The 17,170-nt window shown below is 41.5% G+C and overlaps 1 protein-coding gene across 3 annotated transcripts in view; it reads right to left on the bottom strand.

Moving 5' to 3' along the window:
- The window catches only part of EIF2AK1 (eukaryotic translation initiation factor 2 alpha kinase 1), a 31,107-nt gene extending 18,319 nt beyond the window's left edge, over positions 1–12,788 (bottom strand). The window contains exons 1-6 of one of the 3 annotated variants that reach the window (XM_068523995.1): positions 12,607–12,788; positions 5,895–6,053; positions 2,804–2,937; positions 1,584–1,621; positions 733–832; positions 64–144 (exon numbers count right to left, since the gene is read on the bottom strand). In XM_068523995.1, coding sequence (XP_068380096.1) covers positions 64–144; positions 733–832; positions 1,584–1,621; positions 2,804–2,937; positions 5,895–6,053; positions 12,607–12,724 — 630 coding nt within the window. In that variant the 5' untranslated portion in view covers positions 12,725–12,788. Of the gene's footprint in view, positions 1–63; positions 145–732; positions 833–1,583; positions 1,622–2,803; positions 2,938–5,894; positions 6,054–12,533 lie in introns of all 3 variants that reach the window. The other 2 variants (XM_068523994.1, XM_068523996.1) reach the window with 2 other exon arrangements.
- Positions 12,789–17,170: the final 4,382 nt, after the last annotated feature.

Consider the following 17,170-nt stretch of genomic DNA (forward strand, 5'->3'; position numbering starts at 1 on the left):
AAACTCTTTCAAAAGGACCTACATACTCAATTATTCAAAATAAGTAAATGTTTTAAATCATACCTTCATGCAATCTGTTTTAGTTGCACCCTTAATCAGGATTTTTTTAATTGCGTAGTACTGACCATCTAATTTATTCCTGACCTAAAAGTAGAGGAAAAGACAAAGTATATTGTACCATTAAATCCAACTGAATAAAGAAAGTTCTTTTAACCTGACCTTAGATAATCCAAACTAGCCAAAGAGATAAAATTAAGCTAAAGACACACGTCCTGGGGAATTCCCTGGCGGTCCAGTGGTTTGGATTCCACGCTTTATGCATCCTCTTTACTATGTGTTCAGGGAAGTCAGCCGCAGTCAACTAGACTAATAGTTTTTCCAACTGTACTGACAGTCCAACTCCTGGAATCTCTAGGTCTGAAGAATGGGAATGTTAGCAAAAAGGCTATGTGCAAAACACAGCAGCAAAACTTTTTCAACTAATACATTTTTTAATAAAAATTAACTAAAGAACAAAAACTCAAAGTTTCCAGAATCCACCTAAATCACCAACGTGGTTAGGAAAAAATTAAAACCTGCCCACATTCCTGTAAATGACAAATCTAAATTAAAAGTAAACATACATGATTTCTAGGAATTTTCCTTTGAGCACTTTAAATAATAATAATGAAAACAACTTCTGCAAATACATTGTTTAGAGTAGGGGGTCAAAACAAATATGTGGAAAACCACCTTGTATACTCTTCCATATCCACCTTTTCCTAAGATGGCAAGCTCTTCAAATTCATTCAAGTAACGTGAAGTTTGTGCTTCAAAGCCTACTTCCCTTGATCTGAAAGTTAAACACAATCAATCAATCAATCCCCAAACATGAGAGAACCGAAATGTTCTAAGACAGATCATGTTCACTGTATTACTAACCTGGCAAACCTCGTTTATCACTAAACTGTGATAATTTGGAAAGGATGAGCTAAAATGAAAGTTTTCATTCTCTATGAAGAAAACATTTGATAATTAGCAAATCAATAGCGTAATAGAGATAGCAAGGGGATCATTAATTTTAAGTATTTTACCAGTAATTAGTATTCCAATTAGAAATTATTGTTTTAATAATTATTAAGTTAATATTATGATTTATTATTATTGTTTTAACAGGAATCCTAAGGATGACTAACAGGCAGGAGTTAAGTAGCTAAGCTCAGTGATAAGTTTACTTAAATTTCTGAATGATTCAGACCAGTTACAGATTTTAAACGAGCATTTCCTACATACAGCCGAAATTCAGTGGTGTTCCCCTGACAGAGACTGGATGTCAGTGCTCTGAATTAAGAGTGGGGCTTATGGAATCCACGTGGAATTGTGGGGGAAGGGTGGTCAAAGAGAGAATGAGAAATCTTACAAAGTTTTTAGCAAATCTTAAAAAGTTTTTAATCTTACAATGTTTTTAGTTTTCATAAACTACCCTAACTACGTTATTTTTAACCCCACTACTAATTTCTGATTAATTCAGGATTAATTCTTAATCCTGATTTCTTTTGGATCAGTTTACTCCTTGCATAGTCAAGAAAGTATTCAACACATACCTGATCTTCTGGATATGAGTATTATCCTCACAAGGACCCTAAAATCAAAAAGTTATTTTTAAAAAGCATTTTGAAAATTTCATGGAATAAGGAATCTATTAAAATTCAATGTTAGATCAGTATAAATGCTCAAACTAATATTAAAAAAAAAAACCACACCCACCCAATGGCTTTTTCAATATTACTTAAGAGTTTGCAATTGAAGACATTTTTCTCTTAACTAAAAGATCACCCGTGAAAAAGCTATATTCTTGCCATCCAAGGACAAAGCTGAGATTTACCAAGGAGTTGCCACCGGCAAACAACGCCAGCTTCCCTTTCACATAAAAGCAGAAACTGACCACTGCTCCCGTGTCACCGTTCCAAGCCCCCAGCACCTTGTGCCTGTATGACTGCACGTGTCTCCCTGCTTCTGCCCTCAGTCCCCTCCTCTATGTATTCTCAACACAGCAGCTGGGGAGAACCCGTTAAAGTCAGGTTATGTCACTCCCGTGCTCAGAACCCTGCAGCACTTCTCATTTTACTGAGTGAAAACCAAAGACATTAAAACGGTCCATCTCCATCTGCCCCTCGGCCCCGCCTCTCCCATATGCCCCCTTGCTTACTCCAACCTCCACCACTGGCTGCCTGTCAGCCTCACAAACATGCCAACACACAGCTGCTCCTCTGCCTGGAATGCTTTCCCTCCGCGTGATTCATTCCTCAACCTCAGCTCTTTGCTCCTGTCTCAGCGAGGTCCTACCTGCCACGCTACACGGCCCCTCCCAACATTTTCTAATGCCCTTCACTGCTTTATGTTTCTCCTTAACACTTACCACCACCTAACACCCCACGTATTTTTCTTTTTCTATTGTTTACTGCCCGCTTGTCAGAACATAAGCTCCCTGAGGGCAGGGACTTTTTTTTTTTTAATACAGCAGGTTCTTATTAGTCATCTATTTTATACATATTAGTGTATATATGTCAATCCCAATCTCCCAATTCATCCCACCACCACCCCCGCCCCAGGGCAGGGACTTTTATTTTGCTCACTGCCTGAACCCCAGCTCCTACAAGACAGCCTAACACATAGCAGCCATTCGATAAACATCTGTTGAATAAACAAATGGAAGTTAACATTAAACCTATGTTATAATCAGGATTTCAGAATGCTTTAAAATACAGTTGTCTTGAAACGAGAATGTTTTTATCACACTCCATGTACATTTCTTAGTGCTTACCTGACGAACTCTCTCCTTAGCTGACCTCATTAAGTGCGTAATAGCTCTGTTGTGATGTAGCCTCAAGGAGCTAAACTCATCACTACACGTGAAGGATGACAGCAGCCCCATTTTGATAAAGGTCTGACAAAGTACTATAAAAAAATATGGAAAACAATTATTAGAAAGGCCATCGATGAGATGGCAATTTTCAAGAACACACAGAAAATAAAGTCATAATAATAGCCTCTATAAGAAAAAAGTTATGTTGACGCACACATTACAGCTTGGGGACTGATTCTCTGAAGAGATGGAATGATTGGTTACACTCGTTGATCGGGGGCTCATCTGTTATTTCTTATCTGACACTCTACATTCTACAGTCATTTGTTTACTGTGCTTGGTCAGTCAGTAAAGTACTAAGCTCTGTTTTTAAAAAAGGCAAGAAAGGAAAAAAAAAAAAGGAGGGGGAGGGGTAGAATATATAAATAAATAAAAATTTAAAAGGCAGGAATGGAAACAAATGATTAGAACTGACAACAAAAGTGAATATGAATTGTTGTTTTCAATTATGGAATATCCTTAAGCAACATACAAAGAGCACATCTGAGATGCGTGTACAGACCAGATACCAGGGGGGAGGTCAAGTCTCAAGTCACAAGGCCAGGCTGCTCAGAAAAAGAAGTTTCTACAGAAGTGCTTGGTTTTTACTCATTCAAGGAATACAGGTACTACAGAGAAAATTCTATGTGAAAAACTCTCCATTTAGATTGTCAACTAACTAAACCACATCAAAAACATTTACTTAAATATCCTTTATTTTGAACACCATGACATGAAGGAAGAAAGGAAACCGAAATTCATAGTCAGAAGAGGGAAATAGTAAGTAAAAGGTAATAATGATATTAACACTGTCTCATTTCTCTTTAAAAAATAACCAACTTTGTCTTAAAGTTCGGGCTTTAAAAAGGCTGTATATAAGGAATTTTAAAACATCTTAAAACCAGCAAGATTCACAGCTTTGCTTTAATCAGGACCAAGAGTACTATATTAAAAGCATTATCATCTGCGTCTCTATACCAGAAAATAATCCCCGGGTTTGGAACCTACAGAACACCCCCTTTTGTGCGACCCAACCCCCCCAACACATATTCAAGAAAATAAGTGTATACTGGACAAATAAATTTTTTACCATTTCTTATGTCCCATGAAGCTTATCAAAATGATAATTACCTTTAACTAAAAACATTATGTTCCTCTAAGATCACATAGAAGTATCTGTAAGTTTAAGGCTTTCTAACACCAAACAAGACTTGGGAAGACTTTTGGTAGAAAAGACACTTAGAATCTGTGGTGTGGGCTACTCAAGAGTTCCACCTCTGAAGCTGAACCAGAAATGCCATAATCTGTAATTCTACTCATTTCTGTGCTTGCTCCTCAGACAAGTAACCTATGGCAGGAATAAACATTTTCAACACTGGGTCGGCTGCTGCTGATTATTTTGATCTTTGTCTCGGGCTCCTGACACACAGCTCCACAGTTATAAAACTCTTATAATCTTCTGAGTGATAGGGGTATTAGGACGATCTTTTGTCTTAATATTTGGTCTCCGACCTCAGTTCCTGACACAAGAGCTTCTCAGAGCCTTGGAGTCTCCAGTGATGAGTCTTTTCGTATGCTAATGAGATGACTGGTGGCTGGAGCCCCTAGGTCACTTCAGGATGGGGGCTGGTCCCCAGAAAGACCAAGCCTTGATTAGAAGCTTAGAGCTTTCCACTTCACACCCCCGTCTTCCAGGGAGGGGAGAAGGGCTGGAGACTGAGTTAATAATCAAGCACACCAATGTGATGAAGCCTCAATAAAAAATCCCTAAAGTACAGGGTGGGTGAACACATCCACTTGCCAGGAGGGTGGGGAACCCAAACTCTGTGGGGACAGAAGGTAGAGCACTCTGGACCCTCAGGACCTCACCCTGTGTGCCTCTGTATCCTTTATCATATCCTTTATTATAATAAACTGGTAAGCATAAGTAAGTGTCTCGGGCTTCCCTGGTGGCGCAGTGGTTGAGAATCCGCCTGCCAATGCAGGGGACACGGGTTCGAGCCCTGGTCCAGGAAGGTCCCACATGCCGCGGAGCAACTAAGCCCATGCACCACAGCTACTGAGCCTGCGCTCTAGAGCCCGTGAGCCACAACTACTGAGCCCGTGAGCCACAACTACTGAAGCCCACGCGCCTAGAGCCTGTGCTCCACAACAAGAGAAGCCACCACAATGAGAAGCCCGCACACCGCAATGAAGAGTAGCCCCGGCTCTCCACAACTAGAGAAAGCCCACGCGCAGCAACGAAGACCCAACACAGCCAAAATAAATTAATTAATTAATTAATTAATTTTTTAAAAAAAGTGTCTGCCTGAGTACTGCGAGCTGTTATAGCAAATTATCAAATCTGAGGAGGGGCACTGGGAACCCCCAATTTGGAGCCAAGTCAGACAAAAGTGTGGGTAACCTGAGAACCTAGGGACCTCCTACTTTCAACTGGCATCTGAAATAAGGACAGTCTTGTAGGACTGAGCCCTTAACCTGCCAGATCTGACACCAACTCCAGGGAGATAGTGTCGGAAGTGAATTGTAAGACACCCAGCTGGTGTCAGGAGAACTGGTCCGTGTGGGAGGAAAGCCCCACACATTTGGTGTCGGAAGTATTCAATGTGTAGAGGAAAACAGTTTCCTTCAACGACACAAAACACAACCGTTCCAGGGCTCTGGGCAAAAACGAGTTCTGAATCAATACCTGGGATTTTCATGTACCTGGTCACCAAATAAACCGTAAGAGATCTTCGAAAATTGTATGAATTATCACTTATAAATCAAAAAGAACTACCTTTTATTTATTTAAATACATACAATTTTGTGGTGATTAATCTTTTTGCAGGGTCCCCAGGGATGATATTCATAAGGAATTACCCCAAGGAAAACATAAAATAAATTTACAAATGTACTACTAAGGCTTATTTCAAATTTTTATATACCAGCTGCTTCTCAGACTGACAGCGTTAAACAACAGAGTAATTTTACAAGTTTTATTTAGCAAGGTTAATTTATTCTTACTAACATTTAAACACCTGTCTTGAACGAAGCGGGTTTGGTTCGTGCACATGGCTCAAGTGTTCCAGCAGAGAAACCAGCAACAGCTGGTTTGCAACTGCAAAAGGGAAGGTCGGCTGCTGTAGGGGTCCTTTCAGCACCTGGAGTTCTGCGGGAACATCAGATTCTGCAAATTAAAAAAGGAAAAAAATGTTAAGAAATGGTAAACATATCTCATAATGACAAAACAGCATATTCTAATTAGGAAAACACACTATTTAAATTTAAGGAAATAAAAAGCAAAACAGTAGTTAAGGTGAGTGGGGTTAATCAAGACAGACATTCTGGAATTGAGTTTTGAGTTGAATTCTGGAAGTCTGGAAGGACTCGCAGAGAGATGCCAGTTCGGGAAGGGAGGAAGCTCTGGTTAGGGATGATGTGTACAAAGGTAGAAACAAATAAATATTCCAGCAAACAAGCAAGCAAGCAAGCAGGAACAGGACGGCTTCCTTCCTTCGAGAAGCAGAGAGAAAGAAGTTTGGCAGCAAAGAAAGGGAAAGGGAGGAAGAACGGAATCTTTACTCTGAGCTACACACTATGGACCAGGTGTTTTATATGCACAATCTCATCGAATCCTCCCGAAACGCCCTATGTTACCATCCCCATTTTACAGATGCAGACACTGATCTCATTGAGAGGTTAAGGAACAAGTTAGCAGGCAGATCAGACTGACTCCCAAGCCCATCCTCTTTCCACTGAACAAGACCAAGCGGACAGCTGAGTTGGCACTTAAAGCTGACAGTCGTTAAGTTCTCACGCACTGTTTAATACGTTATTTAACAGGCCGAAAACACAATGCAGGAAACATGTTTGAGGAAACCGTTCTGGACACGTGATAGGCAGCCTGGAAGGAGACATGCAAGAGTCAACAAGGGGTTTCCCTGGTGGCACAGTGGTTAAGAATCTGCCTGCCAATGGCAACAAGTTCGATCCCTGGTCCGGGAAGATCCCACATGCCACGGAGCAACTAAGCCCGTGCGCCACAACTACTGAGCCTGCGCTCTGGAGCCCATGAGCCACACTACTGAGCCCACGCGCCACAACTACTGAAGCCCACACACCTAGAGCCCATGCTCCGCAACAAGAGAAGCCACAGCAATGAGAAGCCCGCGCACCGCAACTTAGAGTAGCCCCCGCTCGCCGCAACTAGAGAAAGCCCGCGCGCAGCAATGAAGACCCAACACAGCCAAAAATGAACTTAAAAAATAAAATAAAATAAATAAATTTTAAAAAAAAAGAGTCAACAAGAAGTCAGGGTGAGCCTATAAAGCAGGTAAGTGACAGAAACGTGGAGGAAAGGACAGGTCCCAGAGATACCAAGAAAGAAATGGACTGGTCAGGATTTAAAACACTAGGAATGAGAGGAAGGAGAGGTTAACGAGAGTGAAAACTGGTGAGAGGGGCTGTTGGAGGAAAGATGAGGAATTTCAAACGCTCAGGAGCTGCTGACCCATTCAGCTGGAAATGCCCTGTGGAAACAGGGCCCAGGTATCCTACACCTTCTAAAATCAGCCCCATTCCAAACATTTTATTCCACGCTTCTCTATCAACTACTAAAGGTCCTGGAAGAGAGGTTTTGAAATCGAGACTTCATTCACCAATTCACCTCTCCGACCTGTAGGTGGCCCAAAAAAGACCTGCATGAATGGAGATGTGCTATTCATTTTAAATGAATACTTATTGCCTGAATATGAGAAAGAAAAAGAATGGAAAATGTGGCCATGTAAAAACTTCTCTATGTAAAGACATCTTAAAGTTAAATATGAATCACAAAATCAGATACAGTACAGATACCTTTACTGTACATGACAAGAAAAAGGGAATAAAATTTATATAGCACTCTTACAAGCTAGTAAGAAGATGAAGCACAATTAAAATTCAAATAGTCTTAACAAAACTAGTAAGTAATGACATACATATTAAAATAACCACAGTACAAGAGTTTGCCATCAGACTGGTAACTATTTAAAGCCTGGAATCCTTGGTATTGTTAAGGGCACAGAAAACTAGATACTTTCAAACACAAGGGGGTGTTTGCAACCTTTGACAATACACTGTAGAATTTCACGTGTGCAAAACTTTACTTTTGGAAACATAAACCAAGGAAATAATTAAACAAAGCACAACAAATATATATGTACAAGGTGTTCTGGATAACACTCAAAGTATTAAAAATTTGTTAAACAAGTTATACACATATAATAGAATACTATGTAGTTGTTATAAATGATGGTGTATAGAAAGATAATCGTAAATAATCCTGTATCAAGTCAAAGAAGCAGGCCATAAACAGTAACACTAATGAAGGTGAGGGAGATAGTTTCATACAAACCAATGCAACCTTTCTGGTTATCATTTTAGCAAAACATATCAAAACTTTTTTTAATACTTTTCTTTGACCCAACAAATCCTACTTCTGTGGCTCTATTCTAAAGAAATAATCAGATATTAACAAAGATTTGTGTATACACGTCAAACCCATCATTATTTCTAATGGTAAAAAAAAAGATAAATCTGTTTTCCACCAATACAGCGAAGACTAAATAAATGATAGTACAGAATGTGATGGTCTTAAAATAACATTCTTAAAGGCTAATTTGTCACAAGAAAATGTTAATAAAAGTTCACATTTAAAAAGCAACATAAGGGCTTCCCTGGTGGCGCAGTGGTTGAGAATCTGCCTGCTAATGCAGGGGACATGGGTTCAAGCCCTGGTCTGGGAAGATCCCACATGCCGCGGAACAACTAGGCCCGTGAGCCACAACTACTGAGCCTGCGCGTCTGGAGCCTGTGCTCCGCAACAGGAGAGGCCCGCGCACCGCGATGAAGAGTGGCCCCCGCTTGCCGCAACTAGAGAAAGCCCTCGCACAGAAACGAAGACCCAACACAGCCAAAAATAAATAAATAAATAAATAAATTTTAAAAAATAAATAAATAAATAAAAAGCAACATAAGGAAATTCCCTGGTGGTCCAGTGGTTAGGACTCTGAGCTTTCACTACTGGGGCCTGAGTTCAACACCTGGTCGGGGAACTAAGATCTCGCAAGCTGCAAGGCATGGCCAAAAAATAAAAATAAAAAGTAAAAAGCAACATAAAATTTTTACGATCACGATTTTAAAATATATTTATTTTATATCTATATAAATGTACACACACAAAAAAAGAATGGAAACATCAAAACAGACAGAAATCTCTGCCCCCTGTGTTTTCAATGACAGAGGCTACAAAAAGAGTGAAATTACAGTGAGCAGCTATTTTATAGTCTGCCTGTTTGATCCTTCATATCTAGGCATCTACCTGGCATACAGCAACTCTCACGAAGTATTTGCAAATGAATACACCAAATTATTAGCAGTGAGTTCTCCTCAGAGATGTGAATAAATACACTTTCCCCTCTTCTTCCTTTATGCCTTTAAATTTTGCACATGATTTCTCTAAATTTTTATCTTATCTGGACGACGAAATCAGACAGAAATCTTGAATCCATTCAGAATACCTTTCTTTGACAGTTTTAAATGCAAAATTCACCCCAAAAATTGTCTCTAGCTAAGCCAAAATGTAATGTTTGTATATTTAAATTACAAACAGTAATCTCTGGGCGATGAGATTATGGTTTTTCTAATTTTCTTCTTCATGCTTTTCTACATTTTTAACATACTCTGTAATGTGAAAAAAAATTTTAAGTACTGAATTGTCAACAGCGGTGAGATTTTTTTAGGAGGGTTTTCTGCTTCTACACTTTCCTATTTTTATACTCTCCTATTTTCTACAATGAGAAAATTCTACTTTTTAATAAAAAACAAAAAAGAATGGTTGCTCAGTGGAGTCAACTGAACCTAATAAATCAAGAAAATGACAACTTTAAAAAAGACCAATGGACAGACACCCAAATGCAGGAAGGAGTAAAACTGAAAGGAAATGAAGGCTGAGGCTGAAAGCTCCCCATTTCATAGTTCTGGTCAAGGAAGGAAGAGGTTAAGTGGCTAAAAGGAAAGGTGAGGTCAAGTTCTCCTATTAAAGAGTAGGAAATGGTATCTAAACCCGATGTGCATTAGAGTTCTAGAATTCTGCCAAGAAGGAGGGGAGTAAGACAAACAGGGAAGGGATGACCTGATTCAACCTCCTGAGGAAAGTATGATCCAAATGGTCCATTATTAAATTAAAGAACCTGTAGAATTAATCTGAGGTGAAAACATTTGTGTCAGATGAAAGAAGGAAAATGAATGAGTCTGACAATGGGCTTACTGTCGGCCCTCCTTCTAACGCCGTGCTGTTCCACAGGAAAAAAAAAACATGCGGAAACTCTGATCAAAGGCTGATGGAGACTCCCTGCAGGCTGAGGTGCTAAAGAACACAGGTGTTACTTACATCTAGGTTGCAACTTTTCTGATGCTACCATTGGCGGGCAGAGTGACCTCCTCACATCAATACAGACGACCGTCGAGAAATCGTCTACCTATTGTTTGAAGTCTAGAAATGAAATTACATTTCTCACAGACCTAACTTTTCATATAAAAAGATAAAGTATGTCTGGACATTCTGGGCTTCTTTGGAAGAAAAGGCAATACGTAAATGCGGCAGCATTATTAGTAACCAAAGGAGGAGGAAATTTTTAGAAGCTTATCGACGATCACTCCCTTCAAGAATAATCTTCGGTTTGCAGAAAACCTTATCACAATGTTACAGAACAGACAGACTTGCCTGTTTACAGCTGGGACTTCTATGACATAATGCTTTACGCATCATTGAGCTGCTATAATATGACACATGTGGAAAAAATCAGTTTGTCCATTAAAGAGTAGTTATCTTACAACTGTCCTGTGCTAAGGGTCTACTTAAATCGCCCTCACAGTCTGTTTTTGTTTCTCTTTAAGATCAAGAATTGTAGGTAGTAATAAGGATGAAAATCAAAGAATTTAAGGAATAAATTAAGACCTTTTCAACTCGGCTTGCACCTTTAAATCCCTACAACATGTTAATATTTGTTTCATGCTTCAACTCAACGTGTATTCTCTGTAATCATTCTATTCGAACTACCACATAGTAAAAACCTCCTTGAATCGATGTATTCATTTTTTATGGCACAATTTTATTTTAAAAATGGCCATACAGGGACTTCCCTGGTGGTCCAGTGGTAAAGAATCCACCTTACAATGCAAGGGACGTGGGTTCGATCCTTGGACAGGGAACTAAGATCCCACGTGCCGCAGGGTAACTAAGCCCGCGCGCCTCAACTAGAGCCCACTGAACCCTGGAGCCTGCGTGCTACAACTAGAAGAGAAAAAACCCACACGCCACAACTAGAGAGAAGCCCGCGTGTCGCAACGAAAAGATCCCGCATGCCGCAACTAAGACCCGACGCACCCAAAAAATAAATTAATTAAAAGTCCATACACACTACTATATATAAAATAGGTAAACAACAAGGACCTACTGTATAGCACAGGGAACTATACTCAATATCTTGTAATAACCTATAATAGAAAAGAAACTGAAAAAGAATATATATGCATAACTGAACCACTTTGCTATACACCTGAAACTAACACAACATTGTAAATTAACTATAATTCAATTTTTTTAAAGTGTTCATCCACTAAGAAAAAAAAAAAAAGACCACATTCTGAGAACTTGGGATATTTGTTGCTACTGGGTTACAGAATATCGATACCTATACTACCATCATCAATATATTTACTGCGGAGACCAAACTTTTTAAATACATGCTTTCCCCACTCCCCTATTTTTAGTTGTCCAATATCTAAACTGAGCAGACGTTACATACCAGACTCTCTCCATTTTGGCCCCTATTTAATCTTAGTTCTGCTCATAATTATATGCTGTAATGCTCACTCTCAATTCTTATGTTGATGTCTGCAAGGGCTTAGCCAACTACAAATGTTACAGGGTAGACTGTCCACATGAAACCTCCCTCCCTTCTGACACCAACTGCAAGTTTGGAAAAGTTCTCCAAATCACGCTCATGTTCAATTTAAAAAAATATTTTTTTTTTTGCCAAAACAACTGGTTGCAGCTAAAGAGCCGATTGCACTTTCATTAAAACATTAGATACTCTGAACTGGTTAGACTCAATGCTGTAAGTACGTCTCGCTTTATGAATAACTTGACTGACTTTGCCGACTTAGCCCTATCTCCTAGAAACCAAAAGCCTCAAGAAAACTCGGGCGTTTTTTTTTTTAACCGAAGAGGATGATGTCCATACTGCCTCACTATGAGAAGTCTTTACGCGATTAGTGAAGCAAAAGACGAGAGAAGCTACAAATTAAAACTCTTAACCCAAACTGTTCAGCGCATAGGGTCTGCAGAGTTCCATTCCAGTAGTTTACAAAGCTCAGGCTCATCGCCCGACAACACCCCGGGGCTCAGGAGCTGGAAAACAGCCAAGCACGTCCGCAGCCCCGAGTCCGCAGAGGAAACCAAGGAACAGAAATGTAAACGATCGACCGGGCTGCAGACACCTGTTTCAACACGAGTTCACCTAACCCAGACGGCCCGCCCGCCGCCCCCATACGGCACCGCTGGGTCCCGGTTCAAGCCCGGATCCAGACGAACTTGTCCAGGTCCTGGGCCGAACCTCGCAGCTACCTGCCAGCCCCGGGAATGAAGGTGGACGGGGGCGGGGAGGGCCGCCGCCGCCGCCGCATTCCGGGTCCCTCACCATCATACTTGGGGTCCGAGCCCTCGGCCGGGAAGTCGATGGCAGGCGGCGCAGGCACAGCCCCTGCCGCGTCGCCCTCCGCCTCGCGCTCCCGGGCCCCCAAGATACCCCCCAGCATCGCCGGCCGAGCGCGGGCTGCAAGGCAGCCCTCCCGCCACCCAAGCGCCGCCTCCCTATACACTCCCAGCAGCCGCCACCGGATCCGGAAGTAGCCTCTCGGAAGGAGGAAGATCTGCCCGCCCTCCGGGGGCTTGAGGGGGAGGGCCCTGGCGCAGGCCCCGCCCCCTCCCCTTCCCCTTCGAGGAGGGGGGTTGGTCCCGCGCCGGCGCACCCCAGGTGCTGGCGCGTGGTGGGCTGTTCTGCGAGCGGCGTTGCGGAAGGAATTGGGTAGCCCCCACGTGGGGTCGACCCCGGCCTTTGCTCCCCGCGGTTCAGCCCCACTATCCTCGAGACCTGAACACCAGACGAGTCAGCGCTCTCACGTCTCACGCCAAGACTCGGGTGCTAGTGTAAGAATCGGATGTCTGCAGGGACGCTGATCCAAATGTTTACTTTTTGCGGATACAGCGGTGACTGTTCATTTGTCATTTATTTATTTTAAAAAATCAAAAGCATCTGCAAGACTCGTCTCAAGGAGAACTGAACATATTTTGGTGAACCGTTAGGCCACAGCAAAACGGGAAATGCCAACTAGATTCCAGAGTGAATCAGCCTAATAAAAATTCCGCTGGTTTTGAGACGACTTTCACAAACCTGAGACAGGCTTTTCCAAGTGATCCCATGGCCACAATGGACCAACGGTGGTTTGAAGCCATTGGCTGCAAAAATCCTCTTTGCCCTCTGGCGATGTCTCTGAAGACTTGGTCGCTGACACAATGTTGTTGGAAGTTGATTCTTAGATCGCAGATCAGATAACATAGCTGGAATAAAAAGCGTTTGGGGGAGTTCCCTGGCGGTCCAGTGGTTAGGACTTGGCGCTTTCACTGCCCTGGCCTAAATTCCATCCCTGGTTGGGAAACTAAAATCCCGCAAGCAACGTGGCTCGGCCAAAAATAAAAAGAAAAGCCTTTCAGATTTGGGGACTCAACCCCAGTTCGATGTGCAAAAATGGTATTGTTTAAGAATTTCATTTGAACTTCCCTGGTGGCACAGTGGTTGACAGTCTGCCTGCCAATGCAGGTGACACGGGTTCGAGCCCTGGTCTGGGAGGATCCCACATGCTGTGGAGCATCTAAGCCTGTGTGCCACAACTACTGAGCCTGCGCTCTAGAGCCCGCAAGCCACAACTACTGAGCCCATGTGCCACAACTACTGAAGCCCGTGCTCCACAACAAGAGAGGCCACTGCAATGAAAAGCCCGTGCACCACAGCGAGGAGTGGCCCCCGCTCGCGGCAACTAGAGAAAGCCCGCGCACAGCAACGAAGACCCAACGCACCGAAAAATAAATAAATATTTTTTTAAAAAGAATTTTATTTGATGGGACTTCCCTGGTGGCGCAGTGGGTAAGAATCCGCCTGCCAATGCAGGGGACACGGGTTCGAGCCCTGGTCTGGGAAGATCCCACATGCCGCAGAACAACTAAGCCCGTGCGCCACAACTACTGAAGCCGGCGTGTCTAGAGGCTGTGCTCCGCAACAGGAGAAGCCACCACAATGAGAAGCCCGCGCACCGCAACGAAGAGTAGCCCCCGCTCACGGCAACTAGAGAAAAGCCCTCGCTCAGCAACGAAGACCCAACACAGCCAAAAATTAATTAATTAATTAATTTTTAAGAAAAGAATGAGCAAAAAGATTTAGCTTAAAAAGTTATTAATTGCAACACTAATTATAATACCCAAAACAGGCAATATAACTGGTTAAATAAATTACAAACATCAATACAATGGCACACTTCACAACCATTAAAAATATTGGTATGCATTATCTGGTTCTCACCACTTTTCCACCACCACCAGAATGGAGAAAAAAAAAACAAACTCATTCTGGTCAGAATAGAATGAAAGAAATCTTTCTAGAAGATGACCTGCAATTTATAGCTAAAAGCTTTTAAATAAGCACACCCTTCCACCTATATATATAGGTGTATATCCAAAGGAAATAGAGTGGTGAAAAAAGATAAATACAAGGATGTCCATCAAAGTGTAATTTATAATAAGAAAGCACTGAAATAATCCAAATTCCAGATAGAAGAGCAGTTAGGGTACATCCCTGCGATGAAACCACATGCAGGCAAAAATTGGAAGAAAAAAAAAAAAAGCACGTTCCTCTCTTGGCTTCCATAATATCACACAATTTTAGTTTTTCTCTATTTTACTGGCCCTTCATCTCAATATCCCCTTCTGGATCCTCCTTCTCCAAATGTGTAATTCTGTAGGGCTCTTGTCATGTCACTCCAAATTCTGTCAGGAGATAACCACATGTACCGCTATCACTTTACATACCGTCTATAACCTGACAACTCCCAAATGTATCTCTGCAACACAGACTTGTTCTCTTGGATGGCTTAAAAGCATCTCAAATTTGTCTGAAAGTGAACTCTTGATATTCCTCCTAAAACTTGTTTTCTACTACCCTTCTCCATCCATTTAAATTAGCACACAATCCACCCACTTGTCCAAGCCTGAAACCTGAGAGTCAACTTTTATTCCATATCCAGAACATATCTAGGCTGCCTACAAATTAATAAAAAAATAAATAAATAGAAACATGATACATATAAAGATGCAATATTAAACATCCAGGTAACGGAAAAGGAACCCCTAATGGCCAATAAACATAGGAAAAGATGCACACATTTCACTAGTTACAGGTAAGTGTAAGTTAAACAATGAAATATCATTTCAAACTATCATTTGCAAAAATTGAAGTTTTTGATACCGAGGGTTGGTGAGGATATGGAGAAAAGGAACTATCATACATTGCTAAAGAGCTATTTAGGGATATTGAGTGAAGCTGAAATGGTGTATACCCAAGATCCAGTAATTAATTCCCCTCTTGGGGACTTCCCTGGTGGTCCAGTGGCTAAGACTCCACGCTCCCAATGCAGGGGGCCTGGGTTCGATCCCTGGTTGGGGAACTAGATCCCACATGCTGCAACTAAGACCCAGCACAGCCAAATAAATAAATAAATAAATTTTAAAATATATTCTAAAGATAATAATTCCCCTCTTGGTTCCCTTTGGACACCCCTATCTGTGCCTAAGGATATGTGTATAAAGATATTTATTGCAACATTGTTTGTAACAACAAATACAAAAATAGCCTAATATCCATCAGTAGGGAAATAAACATATATGCCAACAAATATTATAGAACAGTTAGAATGAATCAACTAGATATACTTGTCTTATCATGGACATTTAAAACAACACAGTGGGGAATTCCTTGGCGGTCCAGTGGTTAGGACTCTGCGATTTCACTGCCAAGGGCATGGGTTCAATCCCTGGTCGGGGAACTAAGATCCTGCAAGTCATGCAGTGTGGCCAAAAATAAATAAATAAATAAATTAATTAATTAAAACACAGTGAAAGTTGCAGAAGCCTTATTTTATATGTATAATAATGTTTACTGAGAACTGTGTCAGCCTCACTCACACAGTTCTATGTGCTTTTACAAATATTAACTCATATATATATATACAAATATTAACTCATATATATACAAATATTAACTCATATATATCATATAGGTATAACTGAATCACTTGGCTGTACAGCAGAAATTAACACAACACTCTAAATCAACTATACTTCAAAAAAATACAACAAAAATTTTAAAGGCCATTTCACTGTTCTGTCAAGCCAGCTGCTTCAGGAAGGTAGGGGACATGGTAAGACCAGAGAATTTCATGAGCATAGATACACTGCTGCACTCCACTTGCTGGAAAGTGAGTTCCTTGATCAGAAGCAATGCTGTGTAGAATACCATTTCAGTGGATAAAGCATTCTGTAAGTCCAGATGGTAGTTTTGGCAGAATAATTGCATGCAGGTAAGGCAAATCTCTACCCAGAGTAAGTGTCTAGCCCAGTAAGAACAAAATACTGCCCCTTCCATGATGGAAGTGGTCTAATATAATCAACCTGCCACCAGGTAGCTGGCTGATTACCCCGAGGGAATGGTGCCATATTGGGGGTTCAGTGTTGGTCCCGGCTGATGGCTGATTGGGCCATCAGCAGTGGCTGTAGTCTTGGTGAGTGGAAGCCCATGTTGCTGAGCCCACCCATAACCTCCATCCCTGCCACCATGGCCACTTTGCCCATTGGGTGATTACAGGGGCAACTGGGGGAAAAGGCTGACTGGTATCCACAGAATGGTTCATCTTATTGACTTGATTATTAAAATCCTTTGCTGAGGGACTTCCCTGGAGGTCCAGTGGTTAGGACACCATGCTTCCACTGCAGGGGGCGAGGGGTCGATCCCTGGTCAGAGAACTAAGATCCCACATGCCACACAGTGCGGCCTTATTTTAAAAAAAAAAAATCCTTTGGTGAGTATTCACTTGGGACAAAAATATCTTCACCTTTTTCACCCATCCAGGGACGTGTATCCACATATCTCTTCCCCA

The sequence above is a fragment of the Eschrichtius robustus genome, chromosome 16 (assembly GCF_028021215.1).
Source record: "Eschrichtius robustus isolate mEscRob2 chromosome 16, mEscRob2.pri, whole genome shotgun sequence".
In the NCBI taxonomy this organism is placed as follows: Eukaryota; Metazoa; Chordata; class Mammalia; order Artiodactyla; family Eschrichtiidae; genus Eschrichtius; species Eschrichtius robustus.